The sequence below is a fragment of the Pogona vitticeps genome, chromosome 2, assembly GCF_051106095.1.
Source record: "Pogona vitticeps strain Pit_001003342236 chromosome 2, PviZW2.1, whole genome shotgun sequence".
NCBI lineage: Eukaryota > Metazoa > Chordata > Lepidosauria > Squamata > Agamidae > Pogona > Pogona vitticeps.
Window position 1 is genome coordinate 312,666,269 of NC_135784.1, and position 17,805 is coordinate 312,684,073.

At 57.3% G+C, this 17,805-nt stretch overlaps 1 protein-coding gene across 5 annotated transcripts in view; it reads left to right on the plus strand.

Moving 5' to 3' along the window:
* Positions 1-17,805, plus strand: part of LOC110082813 (protein unc-13 homolog B) — an 86,495-nt gene that overhangs the window by 48,222 nt on the left and 20,468 nt on the right. For all 5 annotated transcript variants that reach the window (XM_078384189.1, XM_078384191.1, XM_078384192.1 and 2 more), the window contains exons 16-23: positions 3,033-3,167; positions 3,591-3,724; positions 4,647-4,732; positions 10,098-10,224; positions 15,145-15,241; positions 16,116-16,259; positions 16,372-16,449; positions 17,292-17,369. In XM_078384189.1, coding sequence (XP_078240315.1) covers positions 3,033-3,167; positions 3,591-3,724; positions 4,647-4,732; positions 10,098-10,224; positions 15,145-15,241; positions 16,116-16,259; positions 16,372-16,449; positions 17,292-17,369 — 879 coding nt within the window. The remainder of the gene's footprint in view (positions 1-3,032; positions 3,168-3,590; positions 3,725-4,646; positions 4,733-10,097; positions 10,225-15,144; positions 15,242-16,115; positions 16,260-16,371; positions 16,450-17,291; positions 17,370-17,805) is intronic.

The following is a 17,805-nucleotide window of genomic DNA, read 5'->3' on the forward strand; positions in this document are numbered from 1 at the left end:
GCAAAGCGCTGGAGAAACAGGAAATCTCTCCCGAAAGAGGTGGAAATGCGGACCGGCCGTATCGGACAAAAAGCAAAGCAAAGCAAGACCAAAAACAAAAGACAAAAACGGTCTCCTGCCTTAAAGGCGAAGTGTTGCATTTTAATGGGGGCTTTCGTGGGTCAAGTCCATTTCCTCAGACCCAAGTTGAGACGGCATGAAATGCCATGACTGTCATATACATACGTGGTTCCCCAGGATGCAGGTGGAGACACAGATAAGGGGCAAAATGATGGAGAACGGCTCTCGTTAGTGAGGGGACAAAACTCTCCGTCCATGAATAATGTCAGTTCCCAGGCTACAAAGTAACAACAGCCCTGCTGACCAGAGGGGCAAACGGGGGGGGGGGAGAGGAATCAGAGCAGGGATTTGGTCATCATGACTTGAGAGCCCTTGACTGGCATTCTGTCCTTTTAAGGGGGTCTCCAGTGTGTCTCAGCTCTTTCTCTTTCAAATATGATGCTGCAGTGTCCTCCCCCCCCCAAAAAAAAGCACCATCACTTGCAGCTACTAAAAGAGTGTCCAGGCAGTTTGAAATATTCTGAAACGGGTTTTGTGTGTTGCCATTCCTGGCGTCGGATGTGTGCCCATTAATTTTTGTGTGTGTAGAGATTGCCCCGTTTGTCCTACGTAGAGTGCAGAGGGGCAGCGTTGGTAAAGGATGGAATAGATCACATTGGCAGAGGGACTTGTAAACAGGCCCCTGATGTTGTGTGTGACGTTGCTGGGGCCTGTAATTGTGTTGCTACAGTAGGTAGAGCCCCAGACTCCATATCAGCGTTATGTGTCAGTGGTTGCTTGGGTTTGGGGGCTTGTCTGTTAGCAAGTATGGGTCTGTCACCAGTTGCTTGGATGGGTGAAGTATTCTTGTCAAGGATGGCCTGGAGAGCCTGCCTGCCTGCCTGCCTGCCTTCCCTCCCTCCCTCCTTTCCTTTCTTCCATTATGAGCTCCTTCCTTCCTTCCTTCCCTCCCCCCTCCCTCTCTTCCTTCAATTTATATACTGCTGTAAACTGAGCAGTTTACACAAGATTAAAAGCTCACAAACCCTTAATACACCACAATAATACAAAATACAATTAAAACAATGCAGCAGTAGAACAAATTATAATTAGGACCATAAAGTATGAGTCACCCTCTGAAAGATCTGGAAATTGTCTAATACAAAAGACGTCTGCCTTTTCCCACTACACCTTTGTTGTCTCCCTTCAAAGCAACATGTATGCCTTTGCTTTGCTACCCCCGCCATCTCAACAAATCTCTTCAACCAACGGAAGGTCCAACCAAGCCGTGATCAAGTCGGTTTTGTCTGTTGCTCAAGGACAAGCTGGTGATGAACTTGCTGAAACCTCCACAGCCTTTTGCAGTGACATGTTTGCCAAGCGTTCAGAGGCCCATTAAGTAAAGCCTGTTTTTTGACAAAATATCTCTGGAAAGGCAGTAAAATAACTGGAACAAAGCAATTCGTCTTACAGAAGCGAGGAGAGGGTTCTTCACAGCGCAGGCTGCTGGATGCCGACGGAATCTGCCTTTGTCCTTTTCCAGGGCGCCAGCAGGAAAGCCTCTGGATTGTTTCGGACAGCCGTAACGGTTTGTGCTCTGCTGTCAAGCAGGCTCTGCCGGTGCAGGAAGGGACAGGCCGGCCGGCTGATTCCTTCCAAACACACAGGCTTAGTTTGCTCCTAGAATATCTGTACCTTGGCTGTCAAGTTGGTTTTGCAGCCCTGGCGTCTCAGAGAATATCAAGGGCCCAGGAAACCGGCAGCCGTGTTCTGAAACGTTGCCTTTTCTCTGCGGGTCACCTTCGTAGATCCCCTGCGGAAAGGTTGCCACCCTCAAAAAACTTCATTTAAAGTACAGGAACAAGCGGCTCTCTCTGTATAAAAGCTCCCGTGTGGAATCCTTTTAGAGTATGTCTGTTGGTGATGCACCTTTTTTCCAGACACGTTTGCTTCCCTCGTGAGACGCGGGCGAGGAGTCGTCCCCAAACCCAAGGGGAGGCGAGGAGCAGCCCGCAGAGGGGGCTGACCCCGCTGGCCGGGCCTTCCCGTGGGGCTCTTGTGAGCTCTGCGTGCCTTCGGAGCCAAAGGAGTCCCACAGAAGAGAATAGCCGTGAAGGGAATCTTGTCTCACTTCAGGGGATTAAGCACTTGTGAGGAGGGAGCTAAGGCGGAAGACGGGGGCCGGAGCACACACAAGCGGATGTCAGAGAAATCCTCTTAGCCTGGAAGAAGCCTCTCCCTGCCGAGACTTTGGACTGCGAGGGACGGACTCTTGACCCTCCCTCCTGGCCTGCCAGTGCAGAGGCGCCTCCGGGCGCCTGAGAGAAAAGCCGTTGGTGGCCCCGGCTGTGGGGGATGCCCCGACGGCCTCAGAACGTGTTTGGGGCAACGATGATGCCGGGGACCCCTAAGGGTGACAGGAGTTGCGGGAAAAGAGGTGTGGATGAGGATGGGTGATGCTGCCTTCGACCACGCCCAACAACGCCGACGCCGACGCCGCCGCCTCCTCCTCCGTGGGGGCCCACCGGAGGGCCTCAGGCTGGGGAGGGGGTCTTCCTTTCCTTGCCTTGGCCTCAGGGGCCCAGCTCCTCTGCACAGAGCACGCCGGGTCTCTGGGCTCACGTCTCACCGGACTGGCGCGGAGAGGTGGGCAGAGCGCTGTACAGCCCTCTTTGCTTCCAAGGGGGGGGGGAACGGCTCCCCTCAGCCTGGATTCGGCACCTGGGTGGCACCAGTGCCCATTCCTTGAGATGCCCAAACCTAAGGAGGTGCAGAGTTAACGGTTGGGCTGAAGCCGACTGGGGCTGCTTGGGTCAGACGCCAGAACTCCGGGCGTGGCCTCTGGGTGGCAACCAGGTGCCCGAGCAGATGGTGCACACACACACACAGACATATGCAGGTGCGCGCGCACGCACATACACACACAGAGACCCCTTCCGGAGCGGCTCCCTGCTTGTTCTCACCTCTTCTCCTGCCACCTCCTCCTCCTCCAGGTTCAGGAACTGCAGAGCCCGCCTCGTGCCAGTCAGGTGGTGAAGGACTGCGTGAAAGCCTGCCTCAACTCGACCTACGAGTACATCTTCAACAACTGCCAAGAGTTGTACAGCCGTGAATACCAGACGGACCCCGTGAGTTATCTGGTGCCGAGGGCGGAGTGACTGGGGGGCCGGGCCGTCTCTCTCCCCTCAGGGGAAAAGGGGAGAGTGGCCCCCCAGGCGCCCCGCCGGCAGCCCCTCGTTTCCTTCCCTTTTGGCTGTGACGGCACCCAAAGAGGAACAAGGCAAGGGCTAACCTCCGGCGCGGCTCGCCTGAGCTCAGGGCCTCGGGGGGGGGGGGGCGGGGGGGCTCCACGTCTTGAGCGGCCATCCGCAGGAACCCTCTGCCTTCAGCGGCATCGCCTGCGCCCTGGAATCCCTTGCTTAGGTTCTCCCTCTGCCGCAAGCGGCCACGTGGCGTGGTGGGGGGAGCGGTCGTGGGATGGCAGAGGCAGCGGTGAGGAAGAGCCGGGCGAGGGCCGGTCCTGGTGCTGAGGGCTCTTCCTTGGGCTTCAGAACAAAGCTGCGGAGGTGCCGGCCGAGGAGCAAGGCCCCAGCATCCAGAACCTGGACTTCTGGCCTAAACTCATCACCCTGATTGTCTCCATTATTGAAGAGGATAAGAACTCCTACGCCCCCGTCCTGAACCAGTAAGGAAACACCTGCTCGGGAGGCGCTCCCTCCACGAGTCCTTTTCGTTTGCCCTCTTCGCCTCTTTTCATATCCTCTCTTTGTGCAGAAGGACACCGGCCGGTCTGCTTGTGTCCTGAAACAGGAGGTCGTTGGCATGGCCTTTTGCCATGATGTTCTCCTGCCCTGTTAGACCTCCCCAGGGTTAAATACAAGCCGGGCCAGTGGGGTGAGAGCCGCTCCTTTACCTGCGGGCTCTCTGGGCGCCCTTCCCTTCCTCCGCATGGGTGCTCAAGCGCCGCCACGCCTACATGGCTGTTGGGGCTGAGGTGGCCCCGACGGCACGTGGGACCGGAGGAGCAAGCCAAGTGCCTGAGGAAGGGAGAAGGCGGGAGGCCCTGCAGGGCCGGGGTCACCCACAAACCTCTCTTCCCACGCCGTGCGTTAAAAGCCAACCTGAAGAGGCCAAAGAAAGGGCGTGGGAGGCCACGGACCCTCCGGGCTGCTCTTTCCAAGAGAGACTCAAGCCTGCCAACCCGGAGCCTGTCCCCGTCTTTTTCCACTGCTCTCGAAACGCACCCGTCACCCAGGCCTCCGGAGGTCCTGCTGCGTGCTGCAGAGCCGGCCGGTTTCCGTGGAACAGGCTTCCTGGCAAAATCTTGGGTGCTTCAAGGGCACGTCCAGCCACCGGACAGTTTGGGCATTGTTTGTGGGTTGGCCGTCTTTGGTTTTTCTTTGAGCAGGTATTCAGAGAAGGGCCGTCTCTGTTAGGAGGTGTTAACGCGGTTCTTTCCAGTGATAAGAGTTCGGGTCGAGGGACACCATTTGGGACCTCCTTGTACCCTCCTTGCCAGGTGGGGGCCCTGATTTTGGAGCCTGCTGGCAGTCCCTTCCCTGTTCTGACAAACACGACCCTTTCTTCCCCCCTCCCCCCCGATTTAGGTTCCCGCAGGAGCTTGCTGTTGGCAAAATCAGTGCTGAAGTCATGTGGAATCTCTTTGCGCAGGACATGAAATACGCCATGGAAGGTGAGCTGGCCGTGGGGTTCCTTGGCATCTTGGAGCCGCTTTCTGAATTCTGTGTCACTGCAGAAGGTCTTGCCCCGATCCCTGTGGGGGGATCCCCTTCTCCCAAGGGTAGAAATGGGGTGGAGCATCTGGGATGTTTCCATTCAGACCGTCAAGCAGGTAGAAGGAAATATCAGGGGAAAGTGAAGGGCACATTCAAACACCAGCAGTATGGACAGCCACTGGGGGTTGGGGGGGGTTGTCATCAGCCAGCTGGTGGCTTTCCGACTGGGTAGGCACGCCTGCTTGGGCAGAAGCCAGAAGGTGACCAGTAGCCACTATGGGATCCTGTCTGCCCAGCCGGGATCTGCCAAGGCTTGTAGTGGGTTTTCTGGGCATCCCTAGAAATATTTGAATGTGCTGTGCTCTGCCAGCTTCCCAGCATCTCTGTGGCATGTTGGCACAGAGCCGGGCACTCTTCGTCCCTTGAGGAGAGCCGTCGGTATTTGCTGCCAACACCGATTAGCCTCCAGGAGGGCATGTGATGACAGATGTGGCTGCCAAGGAGCAGCCTCTGCCCTGCCACTCCCTCCCTGGACCCAGACGGTTCTTCTTCTTCTCCTTGCATCAGAATCCTTCGCGCCGGTGGCTGCGAGCCAGCCCCTCTCTTCCCCCAGCCTCGACCTGCCCTCCCCCCCCCCCTCTGGTTCTCTCTGCGTCCTGCTTCATTCAGAGCAGCCTTTGGGGCACTTGTCATCGGAGGGACGGAGAGTGTGCCTGCTCTTCTTGGCCCCTCTTGAGAGGGTGCTGGGAAGGGAACCCTGCCCTCCCCCTGCCTTGACTTGGAGACGCAGGCAAACGGCCCCCACCCCCCCCCTTTTAGGGCTGTCCCTCCCATGACGCATGCGAGGGGCTCTGAGTTCAGAGGAGATGCTCTTCCTTTTTCTTCTGCCGCCTCTCTGCAAAAGGACCTCTCGCCTCGATAACGACACAGAAAACTCGAGCAAGCCTTGAAGAAACTTGAATTGTTCTCTTTTGGGGGGGGGGGGGGACCGAGAAGTGAGAAGCATTTGTGAAAAGCCAGACCTTTACGTGCCGGACAGCCCTTAAGGAGGCCAGAAGGGAGCACTCCAGGCAGGCAGGCAGCCCAGGTGGCCCCTGCTCAGCTCCGGGGTCCCAGTGGAGCCCAGAAAGGGGCAGGCCAGCGCTGGAGACGGGGCAGGGGGAGCAAGGGGGGGCCTTGGGCCACTTCCCCCCCCCCTTAAATGAGCTGGGTACTCTGGAAAAGAGACGCACAGCAGGAAGGCTGGCTTGCTCGGGTGTGGATACGATGTGGACGGAGGTGCCCCCCCCGTCACCGCCACCCTGCGTCTTGTGTTTTGGTCAGGCAGAGCATGTTGTGGGCGAGGGTGAGGGTCATCTCTCTCCTGGGGCCTTGGTTCGATCTCCGGCCGCCCCTCTGCTCTTTGATTTTTAAATGGGTCGCTGCAGGTCTTTGTCCCCCCCCCCCTCAGAATCTGGGGACTCTGGCTTGGCCGTTAGACCCTTTGATCACACAGAATAGCTTCAGAGAGGGATTTGTGTTTGAGGTGCCCCTGGGGGCGGGGGCGGGGGGGCCTGGGCAGTGTGCAGAGCGGGGTGCTGCCCCACTCCACTCCGGGGCACGAGACGCTTGGGGCTTGTCCGGGTGGGATCCAAGCCCTTCCTAATGATGCTCCTCCTAATGATGACTGTGGTGTGCTTTTTGTCTCGTCCACCCGTTAAGTTCTGGATAAAACGAGTTCCCGCAAGGCATCACGTGGTAAGAGACTTTCCTGCGGAAAACCTCGTAGACTTGAGTCACAAAAGGCACCCCACCTTTTAGTGGAAACAGTAGCACACCCCCGCACCCAGCCCTGTATAGTGTTTTGTGGTCCTAGGAGTAGCGTGCAAAGGCTAGGGTTTGTGTGTATGTGTAAGTGTGTAAGCTGCGCTTCTTTGATTGGCTACGCTTTTATCTCCATGTTTCACTCCAAGAACTGGTTCTTGCTCTGAGCTGGCAAACGTGTTAAAATCACGTTCGCTTGTAAAGGCATGAAAATAGTCATGACAGTCAGGAAACATCACAACCCTTTGAAAGCCTCTTTTGTGAGACGTGTCTTTGCACTTTGAGACCGCCGGCGGCTTTGCGTAATCTCGCAGGGGCCCTTTCCATTTCAGCCGGGAGAACAGCCTCCCCTCTGCTCCCTGGAAAGAGAGAGGAAGGACGAGGGGCCACAGCTAGTCCTCATCTGCCCCCCCCATGTCGGTGGGTGGGTGGGTAGAGGGAGCACCTCCAGAAATGGGGGTGGGTGGGTGGCCTGGCAGGTGACCAGCTAACTCTGAGCACGGCCTCCCACGGAGACCTAGAGACCACCCTAAAAAATGAGGGCATCTAGTTGAAAACTGCATTGTGTGTGTGTGTGTGTGTCTGTGTTATTTTTAGTGCTCTCCATCGGGACAATGCCTGTCCCTGAAAGGGTGAGGCCTGATCTTCTGCTGCTGGGTGGTGTGGAAGCCCCCCCCCCCGGTTTCTTGTTACACCCTTTCCCCCTCTGCCCTGGGGGGGGGGGCTCAGCCTCAGCACCAGCCATGTCTGCAGGGGTTGGTGGGGTGCTAGCTCCGGCCGGAGGCGTCTCTCTTCCTTTGCCCTCGGCTGCCAACAGGTCTGCTACCTGGGCGGAAAGTGAGGCCAGAGCCCTTTCCGGAAAAACATAAGGGTCTTTGGGGAGCGGTCTTCCTGGGCAGCGGTTTTGGCCCAAGGCAGGGCCCAAGGGCTTCTGCGCGGTGGGCAGGCATCACCCCCTCCCAGTGCTCTGGCCTAGCGCTTTCTCCCTGGCAGGGCCAGGGATCCTGTCCAGAGGGAGGGCTCCGGGGCGGTAGGGGCCACCAGGGTGGGCGTTCTGTGGCTCACTGGTCTCTCTTCTCTGCCACAAGCCCCGCCTGTGTTTCGCAGACGCATGGTGCTCTTTTATGGTGGTAAGAATCTCTTCTTTTTCTCCCCTGATTTGCTAACCGCAGGTCCTCCTTCCCTCCCTCCCGTGTAGAGGCCGTAGAGAGCAAAGGCCAAGGCGATGCCAGCTGACGCTGTGCGAGCGTCTCTTTCCCGCTGTGGCCCATGGTTGACACAGAGTTGGCGCAGATGCTTGGCTGCTCCCGGGGAATCCCAGCCGCCTGCTTCTCCCCTTGCTTGAGGCATATTTTTCTCACTCCGCTTGTTCTCTCTCGCTGGACGTGTTATGGCCTCTACCCTCACCTGCCTTCCTCGCTGGAGCCGTAGCCCTTGTGCGTGCGCACACGCAGCGGCTCTTGGTTGTGCGCTCCTCCTCTCAGGACTTTGCTGGGCAAGAAGAGCCTTCCGCTGCCCTGCGGGGGTCCCCCTCCTGCCCCTGCCCCACGGCCAGCCTTTTCCTTTCTGGCTTGAGCCCAGAGCCAGCTTTTCGAGGGGCTCGGTGTGGAAGCTGTGACCCTCTCGGCTTGGCCAGCCCTTCCCGGCGGCTGCCTCTCGGTCTTCACCCTGCCCTGCCGTCCTTCCAACATGGATTCAGGAAGATCTGGGGCGGTTTCCCCTCCAAGTGCCTTTGGCTGCCAGCTGCTGGGCGGCCAGAGGCATCACGCGTCGGAGTCAAGTCTGACAGGCTGTTTCCTGCTTTCCCCCAAAGTATTGGGGTCCTGAAATTTAGGAGCTACTCACTCAACGGGAAAACAGTTTCTTTTAACCTGTGCTTCGAGGCAGGGTTGTGGCCGCAAAGAAGTGGGAGGTCGGCCGGCTGGCTGGCCAGCCTCCTGTGCTTTTCTGGGAAAGATTCCCACCCGCCGCCATGAACCCCACGCCCTGTGGAGTCTTTGTTCCGGTAGGAGGGGAGGAGTAAGACAATGGGGAAAGGGAGGGGAAGTGCTGATGATGCCCAAGGGTTTCTCCTCTTGGATGAGTCAGCCCGGAGACTGGGGGGGGTGTGTGTGTCCGGCTTTGTGGCCCTGAGCTGGGCGGGGGGGGGGGAGCTTTCCTGCCTCACGGGCTCAGCCACAGTTCTCACATTCTTTTCCATTTTCAAACTGCTGGTGAGATGGAGCTTCACTCCCCCAGGCTCTCTCTCGCTCTCTCGCTCTCTCTCTCACACACACACACATACACACACAAACACAACACTGTCACCAAAACCAAGCCCAGCTGGCTCCCCCCTGCCGTTCCCGAGCGCCCACACCCTTGTTATGTGGGCCTCTCGTCCCCATGGTGTGGCTGTGGGTCTCTCTCTCTCTCTCAAGTGGGAGGCGGCCACTGGGTGTTGATTTCCATCCTTGCTCCAGGGAAAGGGAAAAGGCGTCCAAGCCTGTGGGGTCGCCTGCCGGACGGGGCTCGGTTCCTTCCTGATTCTTCCTTGTAGCCAAGCAGACATTCAGCTCTGCTTGGAAGGAGCTCACCGTTCTCCGGCTGGAGCCCTCGCTTCCATGGCACGGCTCTGGTGGCCCAAGTATGAGAGGTGCACGCGCGCGCACACACACACACACGTGTCCTCCCCCACCCACCCACCCACCCACCCACTTAGATTTAGGCTTCTCCCCTAGGGTGCCGGGGAAGGAGACAACCTCTGAAAGCCGGCTGTTCCTCATCCTTGCACTCGGGGGGGGGGGGCTTTTAGGGGAGCCGCTGGCCGTCAGTGAGAAAACGTCAGCAGTCCTCTCTAAGCCCAGGAAACTGGGGCTGGACGGGGCGGGGGGCGCTAAGCTCGGTCCCTTTCTTGATAAAACGTGCCACCCAACCCATGGCTGCTTGCACGCCACGCCACCTGCGCCAGTCGGGTTTTGAGAAGGTTGCTCTGCTAACTCTTGGGTAAGGGAGGCTCCTGCCAATGGAGGAGAGAAGGGCCGGCGAGCGCGGCCAGCCCGGTGATGCGCCAGAGAGAGGGGAGCTTCCTGGCAGGGTTGCCTGGAGCCGGCCAAGCCGAAGGGGCCCCCTCGGCGACCGCCCGTGGTGTTGGCTTGTGGGTTGGACAACTCTTAAGAGGAGGGGGAAAGGGAGAGAGGAAGATTTCGGGAGGAGGAGAAAAGACACTCTTCGTAAAACTCTTGAGTGGCTCTGATGCAGCAGGTTTGGGGGCGAAAGTGGGTTCTCTGTGTGAGAAGAGAGAAAGCGGTGGCTGAGCGAACGTTGCAGTGGAGGCACAAAGCCCGAAGGCCACACCAAGGCGCCAGACCCTCTCCTGAAGCCTCGTGGGCTTGGCGCTTGAGCCAGAATGGGCTGCTCTTCCAAATGCAACGGGAGGGGGGAGCTGCTTGAGCTGCACGCCCCCCCCCCCGGTCTGTGGCTCTTTTTCTCTCTCATTCTTTCCTCTGCTCCCCCTCCCCTCCGTGTGCAACTTTCCCACAGAGCACGAGAAGCACCGATTGTGCAAGAGCGCTGATTACATGAACTTGCACTTCAAAGTGAAATGGCTCTACAATGAGTACGTCTGCAGCCTGCCGGCCTTCAAGGAGAAAGTGCCCGACTACCCTGCGTAAGTCCCTCCACCCCCTTCACCCTCCAGCCCCCTTCCTGCCTCCCCCCAGCCTCTTTGGAAAGCATGGGGGTGCTGATTGCCCTTCCCATCCTGCCTTCACCTGCAATGGGCCAAGGCATTGCGTCCCTTCCTGGGGGCGGGGGGCTTGAAATGTCCTGGGGGTGGGTGACATGAGGCTGCTGAAGCCCGATCGCCCTCGGAGGCAGTGCCCTCCCTGTGCAGTGGCAGCGGGTGTCCTCTGTGGCTAGTGAGGCAGAGGGCGTGGCAACCCATGCTGTGGGCAAGCAGAGCCAGGGGTTTCCTCGAGCCCGCTGGGTCTTTGCATCAGAGAAGCTGCTCCGGCAGTCAGACCCTGAGGCTGTCTCTCTCTCTCTCTCTCTCTCTCTCTCTCTCTCTCTCTCTCTGGAAGGAGGCGGTGGCGGCCCTGAGATGTGACCGGGGGGGGGGGGGGGTGGAGTCCCTTCAAGCTGGAGCCACAGAATAGTCTTGACGGAGCAATATTGTTGAAGGGAGAGAGGGGCGTTTGGGTGGTGCCTCGGAAGGGTGGATTTATTCTGTGCAACAGTAGGAGATAGTTAAGCCCTGTCCACTGAGTCTTTACTCCCGTTGACTCGCCTGGAGAAGAACTGCCACCCCCCTGCCTGAGTCCCGTCGTCCCCTCCCGATGCCAAACGCGGAAGGGCAATTCAGTGGCGTTTCAGATCCAGCACTCCACGTGGTGGGGTGACCTTGCTCTGCACCTCCTTGTGCCTGCCCTCCCCACCCACCGGCCACCCGTAAACTCAGGGGAGTTTGCTGCGTTCCCATTGTCATCAAAGCAAGGAGCTGGGAGCGCAGCAGCCGGCTGAAAGGCTTCTCTTTGTCGCCCTGTTGCCATGGCACCTCTGTGCCACCGTCTCCCAGCATCTCCTGCGGCCGGGCAGGCTCCCCTTTTGAGACCTGGGGCCGTCACTGAAGCCACCTGCCCACCCCCAGCCACTTGGCTGCACCGAGTTGGGTGCCCACCGGGCGGCTGATTCGTTTGCTTTGCGAATAATGTGCATTTTGATCAGATACGGGAGACGCAAAAATTTCTCTGCTTTTGCTTTCTCTCCAGTGTCAGCAAACAAGTTAAGACAAACCGGAGCCTCCTCATAGCTAGAAACCCAGGCTCTGTGTGGGTGAGAGAGAGGCAGAGAAAACAATGCATCTAAAATGGGAGACACTTTGCATGTCTTCCCCCCCCCTCCATTTGCTTGCAGACTCTAATGGGGCCAAGAGAGAAAACAAGGGGGGGGGAAGGGAAGTGAGTCTGTCTCTGTTTCATTCCCTACACATGTCAAAAGTTTTCTCTCTTCTAGACGAGATTGTGAGAAGAATTTTAGTACTTTTTTTGGCATGTCATTAATTTTTTTCATTCAAAAGTCAAGAAATAAAAAGAAGACATTCAGATCACGTAGATTTTTTCTCTGCAAAATACAAAGTTTTGTAAAATAATATTTTTTGCTCATGTTGCTGCTGATGAAGGAGACACTGGTCTTCTGACTCTTGTGTAGAAGCAGAGAAACGAAAAAGTCTCGCAGCCGTTGACAGAGGTTTTTCTAATGAGCTTTCTGCCGAGACACCCCTTTTTTCCTGAGCAGAAGAAAAACCATGAGTTTTCACGGCATCCTGAAGAGAGGGCACCAGGTCCCCCCCCCCGGCAGCCTCCGTGTCCAAACAGGCAGACCGAGCGCCGGTGACCCAGTCCCTTGTTGGGGTCCCGTGTCTCGCCGGAGAGGGCCGCTCTCTTCCGGCAGCCGTGCACTTCCTCGGCTCTGGAGGAGGCGTTGGACCGCTGTCCCGGGGAGCCCCTCCAGGGGACAAAGCAGCCTGGCTCTTGTGGGCTGGAGAGGGGGCTTCTTGCCTTTTGCCTCCCGCTGCTCCTGCAGTGAATTTGAGGCGATGCTTGTGGCTCCCTTCCCGTCCCGTCCCCACCACAGCAACCCTCCCCATTGTGTTAGGTGGGGCTGGGAGAGAGGGACTGGCCTTCATCACCCGCTGAGCATCGGCCACATCTCAGCTCTTCGGCTGGAGCTCTACGCCCCCCCGGGCCTGGCTAGCTCTGCCCCCCCCCCATGGCCCTGGCAGGCCAAGAGTCTCTCCTTCCCCCTACACACCTCTGTGACACCCCCTCCCCTGTTATACTTCTGCGTGTTCTTGCCCCCCCAAAAAAGCTGTTGTACTCAGTGAGGGAACTAGTTTGGGGCTGGGAGGTGGGGAGCATTGATCTGAGGTCGCCGGCCTATGGTATCATCTCCCCCAGCTGTGGGCACAACGAAGGCACCTCTTCCCTCTGCACGTCTTGAACAATACAGGGAGTCAGAAGAAAATCCTCTGAGTTGTTAGGGAGGGAAACACCTTGTGCCTCACCTGACTTGGTTCCCCGCAGTACATCCAGGACTAAACCTGGCCCTTGTGTCTTTGTGACAGTGACCGAGGCCCAGCCCCCCACCCCCCGCCACAGGGCATGGGGACGCTAAAACCCACCGCCGACCCTGCCCTTTGCAGGACGGGTGCCGAGCTGGCAGCTGGCTGGACTGGGGTACAGACCAGCGTTTGAGGCAGGCATTTTAACACGACATCAGCAGTCATTTCCTGCATTTGCCAACCTGTGCTTTTCTATTCTGAAGTGTGAAGGGTTATTTCAGGCTTCCCGGCAGGCCTCGGGGCTTGCTTTCACTCCCTCAGTCGTGTCTCTCACGTTCTCTGCAAATTTAAGCAGCCCATAATTAGCACCATTTGTACAAACTCGGCTGCAGGTTTGGAGGGGGCCGTAACGAAGCCGGAAGATCACGCATCGTGTAAGGCGCCTCTTGGTGGACGCTCTGCCCCTCGTTGGCAAGCATTTGGCTTGGCGAGAAGAGGCTGGCATTGCCTTCGCCCATCTATGCAGGTCGCTTTTCCGAGGCAAGACGCTTCATCCAGAATTTGTTGGTCTTCTTTGCCGCCCCCGGAGACAAGTGGGGCCCTGTTGGCCTCAAGTAGCCCACTGGTTTTCCTCCTTGAATTGAGTCTTAAGAACTTGGATTTTTAAAACCGGTCCTTAACTGGGTTTCAGTTGTGTGTCATTGATATTTTATGGATTTTGCAAGCCAGTGCTTGCAGACAGAGTCTATCCAGAATCACAGTGTGGATTTTGAGCTAATAGATCCACCACTGACATGGTATTCTCCCTCCGACAGTTGCAGGAGAAATGCAGGGAACAACAGCAACAGCCACCCTTTGTGGACTTCATAGATCTCACAAAGGCCTTTGATTTGGTTAGTAGGGATGGCCTTTTTAAAATATTTCCTAAGATTGGATGCCCACCTCGGCTCCTTAACATCATCAGGTCCTTTCATGAGGGAATGAAGGGCACTGTAGTTTTTGACGGCTCAACATCAGATCCCTTTGACATCAGAAGCGGAGTAAAACAAGGCTGTGTCTTCACGCCAACCCTGTTTGGGATCTTCTTTGCTGTCATGCTGAAGCATGCCTTTGGAACTGCAACCGAGGGTGTCTATCTCCGGACTAGATCAGATGGAAAGCTCTTTAATCTCTCCAGATTGAGAGCAAAGACCAAAGTCCAACTGAAATGCATGCGGGACTTCCTCTTCGCTGATGATGCAGCCATTGTTGCCCACTCTGCTGAAGACCTCTAACAACTCATGAATCATTTTAGCAAGGCCTGCCAAGACTTTGGACTAACTATCAGCCTGAAGAAAACACAAGTCATGGGCCAGGGTGTGGACTCACCTCCCTCTATTACCATCACCACGCAGGAATTGGAGGTTGTCCATGAATTTGTGTACCTCGGCTCAACCATCTCAGACACCCTCTCTCTAGATGTCGAGCTGGATAAACGCATTGGCAAAGCAGCCACCATGTTCTCTAGACTCACAAAGAGAGTATGGCTCAATAAGAAGCTGACGACACATACGAAGATCCAGGTCTATAGAGCCTGTGTCCTGAGCATACTCCTGTATTGCAGTGAGTCCTGGACCCTTTGTGCACGGCAAGAGAGGAAGCTGAACACCTTCCATATGCGTTGCCTCCGACGGATTTTTGGTATCACCTGGCAGGACAAAGTTCCAAACAGAGTAGTCCTAGAACGAGCTGGAATTTTCAGCATGAATACATTACTGAAACAGCGACGTCTACGTTGGCTTGGGCATGTCGTGAGAATGGCTGACAGTCGGATTCCAAAAGATCTCCTGTATGGAGAATTAGTGCAGGGAAATCGCCCCAGAGGGAGACCCCAGCTGCGATACAAGGACATCTGCAAGCGGGATCTGAAGGCCTTAGGAATGGACCTCCACAGATGGGAAACCTTGATCTCTGAGCGTTCAGCCTGGAGCAAGCAGTGCATCATGGACGCTCCCAATTTGAAGAGACCCTTGTCCAGCAGGCCGAGGCAAAGAGGCAGTTACGAAAGCAGCAAAACCAGGGAGCTGGACAGGGGACAGATTGGATTTGTCTTCATTGTTGAAGCGATTGTTGTCACTCTCGAATTGGCCTCCTCAGCCGCACTAGACGCTGTTCCAAGTCCTCCATACAGGGCACATTCCCATCGTCTCTCGAGATGGAAGGAGGCCTACAAGGAGAAGAGCCTGGGCTAAGAACGAAGAGGGTCTCTTGACTAAGCAGTGGCAGAGTCGGGCTGCGGAGAGCAGGATGCAAAGAGCACAGGAGGTGCCCTTTGCCAAGACAGGGCGGGGAGCGGGGGGGTGTCTTGGGGGCTGGGCTTTAGCAGGACTTGCTTGGCATCCCCTTGGCCAGTGTCTCCTCCCTCGCCAAGTGACCGCTGGGTGGGTGGGTCAGTGAGGGGAGCAGACCTTCCAGGGGCGCTACAGAGAGCGTGGAGGAGCCGAGAGACCTGGCCCACCCAATAAGGCACGTTTCCCCATCCTCACACAGGTGGTTTGAGCGGTTTGTTATGCAGTGGTTGGAGGAGAACGAAGATGTCTCCCTGGAGTTCATGCACGGAGCCCTGGAGAGGGATAAGAAGGACGGGGTAAGTCTTGGAGGTGCCGGGCTCTGGGCGCCCACGCGGCCGCTTGAAAGGGAGCCAGAGCCGTCTTGGCCCGCAGAGATCGACCGTGGCTCCCACTTGGGACACGGGGAGGCCTTGGGAGGATGTGTTAGGGAAGCTGCAGTGGCACCTTCTTGCAAGAGAAGACTTCTTCAGAGGTCCTTCCCTGCTTACTCTAGCTGCCATCAAAATGACCTCAGCAACTGACATGGGAACGATCCCAGGGATCTGGAGTTCTGGGTACAGGCTGGGAGGAGATGGGGTTGCCGCTGGTGTTTGAAGAACCTTTCTCTGGGGTCCTTCTCAAAGGATCCCTTCCTTAATGGGGGGGGAGGTGAGGGGGGGTGTCTGTTGCACAGGGTCAGAAAAGGGCTTTCCACCGGGAAGGTCTGGAGCTCAGCATCCCTGAGGAAGCTCTGCATTTTGCTTACCCAAAGGGCCCGTGGTGTATATGAAGGCAGTCGGTAAAGAACTGCCGTAAAGGAACGTTCTTGTGCCAGAGACATGCCGGAGAGCTGTTGCTCCACAATCATGGAGCAGCAGAGGTGGAAGGAGGTCCAGGTCTTCTGCTGATGCAAGGAATCTGTTGCCTGAGCATCCCTGACAGATAGCTGTCCTGCCTGTTCTTGGAAACCTGCAATTAAGGGAACTCTCCACCCCTGGACAGCTATTACTGTCAGGAGAGGTTTAGTCAAGAGTCTCCTTTCTTGTCGTTTGAACCGAGGACACAGCCTTTGCCTGGACAGAGTTTGGCCCTGGGGTCTGGGAGTGAGGGTGTCGCAGCCACCGACACTCTTCACCTAACCCTCAGCGGGGATTCTGTCTGCCTTCTTGTTTTGTTTTGCTTTGGCTTTAGTTCCAGCAGACTTCGGAGCATGCCCTCTTCTCCTGCTCGGTGGTCGATGTCTTCACCCAACTCAACCAGAGTTTTGAGATAATCAAGAAACTGGAATGCCCAGATCCTGCCATTGTGGCCCACTACATGCGGCGCTTCGCCAAGGTAATGCCCCTGCCGCCTCTTCCCTGGCGCTGGGCTCCTCGGTGTGGGCTCCGACTCCCTTGGTGGTGCCGCTCATAAAGAGTTGGGGGTAACGAGGCCGATCTCCTTGCAGACCATCGGGAAGGTGCTGATGCAGTACGCGGAGATCGTCTCCAAGGGCTTCCAAGGCTTCTGCTCCAAAGAGAAGGTGGTAAGTCCTTCCACTCCACTTGTTCCCAGGTGTCAGGTGGGCAACGTCCTTCTGCAGCAAAGCTTGCAGGGGAAACCGCCTGGCGCTGCCGCGGCTGTGGCCTGGCGCACCTTTCAGCCAGTCTTGATGGAGGCGCTTCGGTGTGGCTTGGTGTATCAGCAACCGGCATGTCCCTGAGAGATCCTGGGGAGCTTCCCACAGGATCCTGTTGAGATCCTATTGCCGACCGATTTCCCCAAGCAGGCAAGCCACGGCCGCCTTGACCAGGTCTCTGTACAGACAGAGCAAAGCTGTTGCAGCTTGAAGGGATTCAAAGCACCAGGCAGTATCTCTCCCTGCTAGCAGGAAGGAGCAGGAGGCGGCGGCTGGAGCCTTAGCATGCCCTCGGGAGAGGGGCGAAGGTCTTCCTGGCCCAGCCGAGGGTCCATTGCCTCCCGTCCCCTTGTGAGCCAAGAGCCCCAGACTGTTGTTCGTTTCTCCTGGCAGAATCCTGCCCCCAGCCCTCCTGAGGGCACCGTGCCCTGGGGCGCACCTCTTCCCGAGTCCTCTCACCTGCCTCACCACCCAGGAGATTTGCCAGTTGGGTTTCCTTCCAGCCACTCAGCTGGGGCTTCTCTGCCAAGCGGTAGGAAAGCCGGAAAGAGGGACCTGTAACCAGCCTGCCCCCCCCCCCGTTTTCTGGACCCGCTTCTTCTCCCCGAGATGAGGACGATTCCCCATGACCAGACTTGTTGCCCGGACCTGCCTCTGTACCGCGGGGGGCGGGGGGGAGGCGATGTGTGTCTCCCTCTTGCTCCTCCTCTGTCACGATGCTTTTTTTCCCCTCCTCTTCCTTCGCCCAGCCCTGTATCCTAATGAACAACATTCAGCAGCTGAGGGTGCAGCTGGAGAAGATGTTCGAGGCCATGGGAGCCAAGGAGGTGAGCGCGCAGAGGGCCTGATGGAGGGAGGAACAGCCCGCTGGTGCCTGGGGTGCTCCTCCTTCCCCATAGACGGTGGCATGTCCTTGTCTGGAGCCGCTGGGGGAGCCAAAGAGAGCGCCCTTGCTCTCCCGTCCTGCCTCTGGGTGTCCCCTCGGGGCCTCCAGCCGGCCACGGTGGGAACAGAAGCCTGGCCTGGCCGGACCTCCGGCTCGGGGGCGCTTTTCACGTCCTTACTACCTCCCAAAAGGGAGTTCAAGGTGCTGTGGTTGCCCTGCCAGGCAGGCCGAGAAATACGGTGTGGTTGGGCGTCGATGTTGGGAGAGCGTGGAGGTGCAGGCTGTATCACCGGATTCCTTGGGATCAAGCCATAAACATTTCTTGCCCTCACGCGAGGCAGGTTTTTGCCCCTAAGGGGATTTGGGCTGAAAGTTGC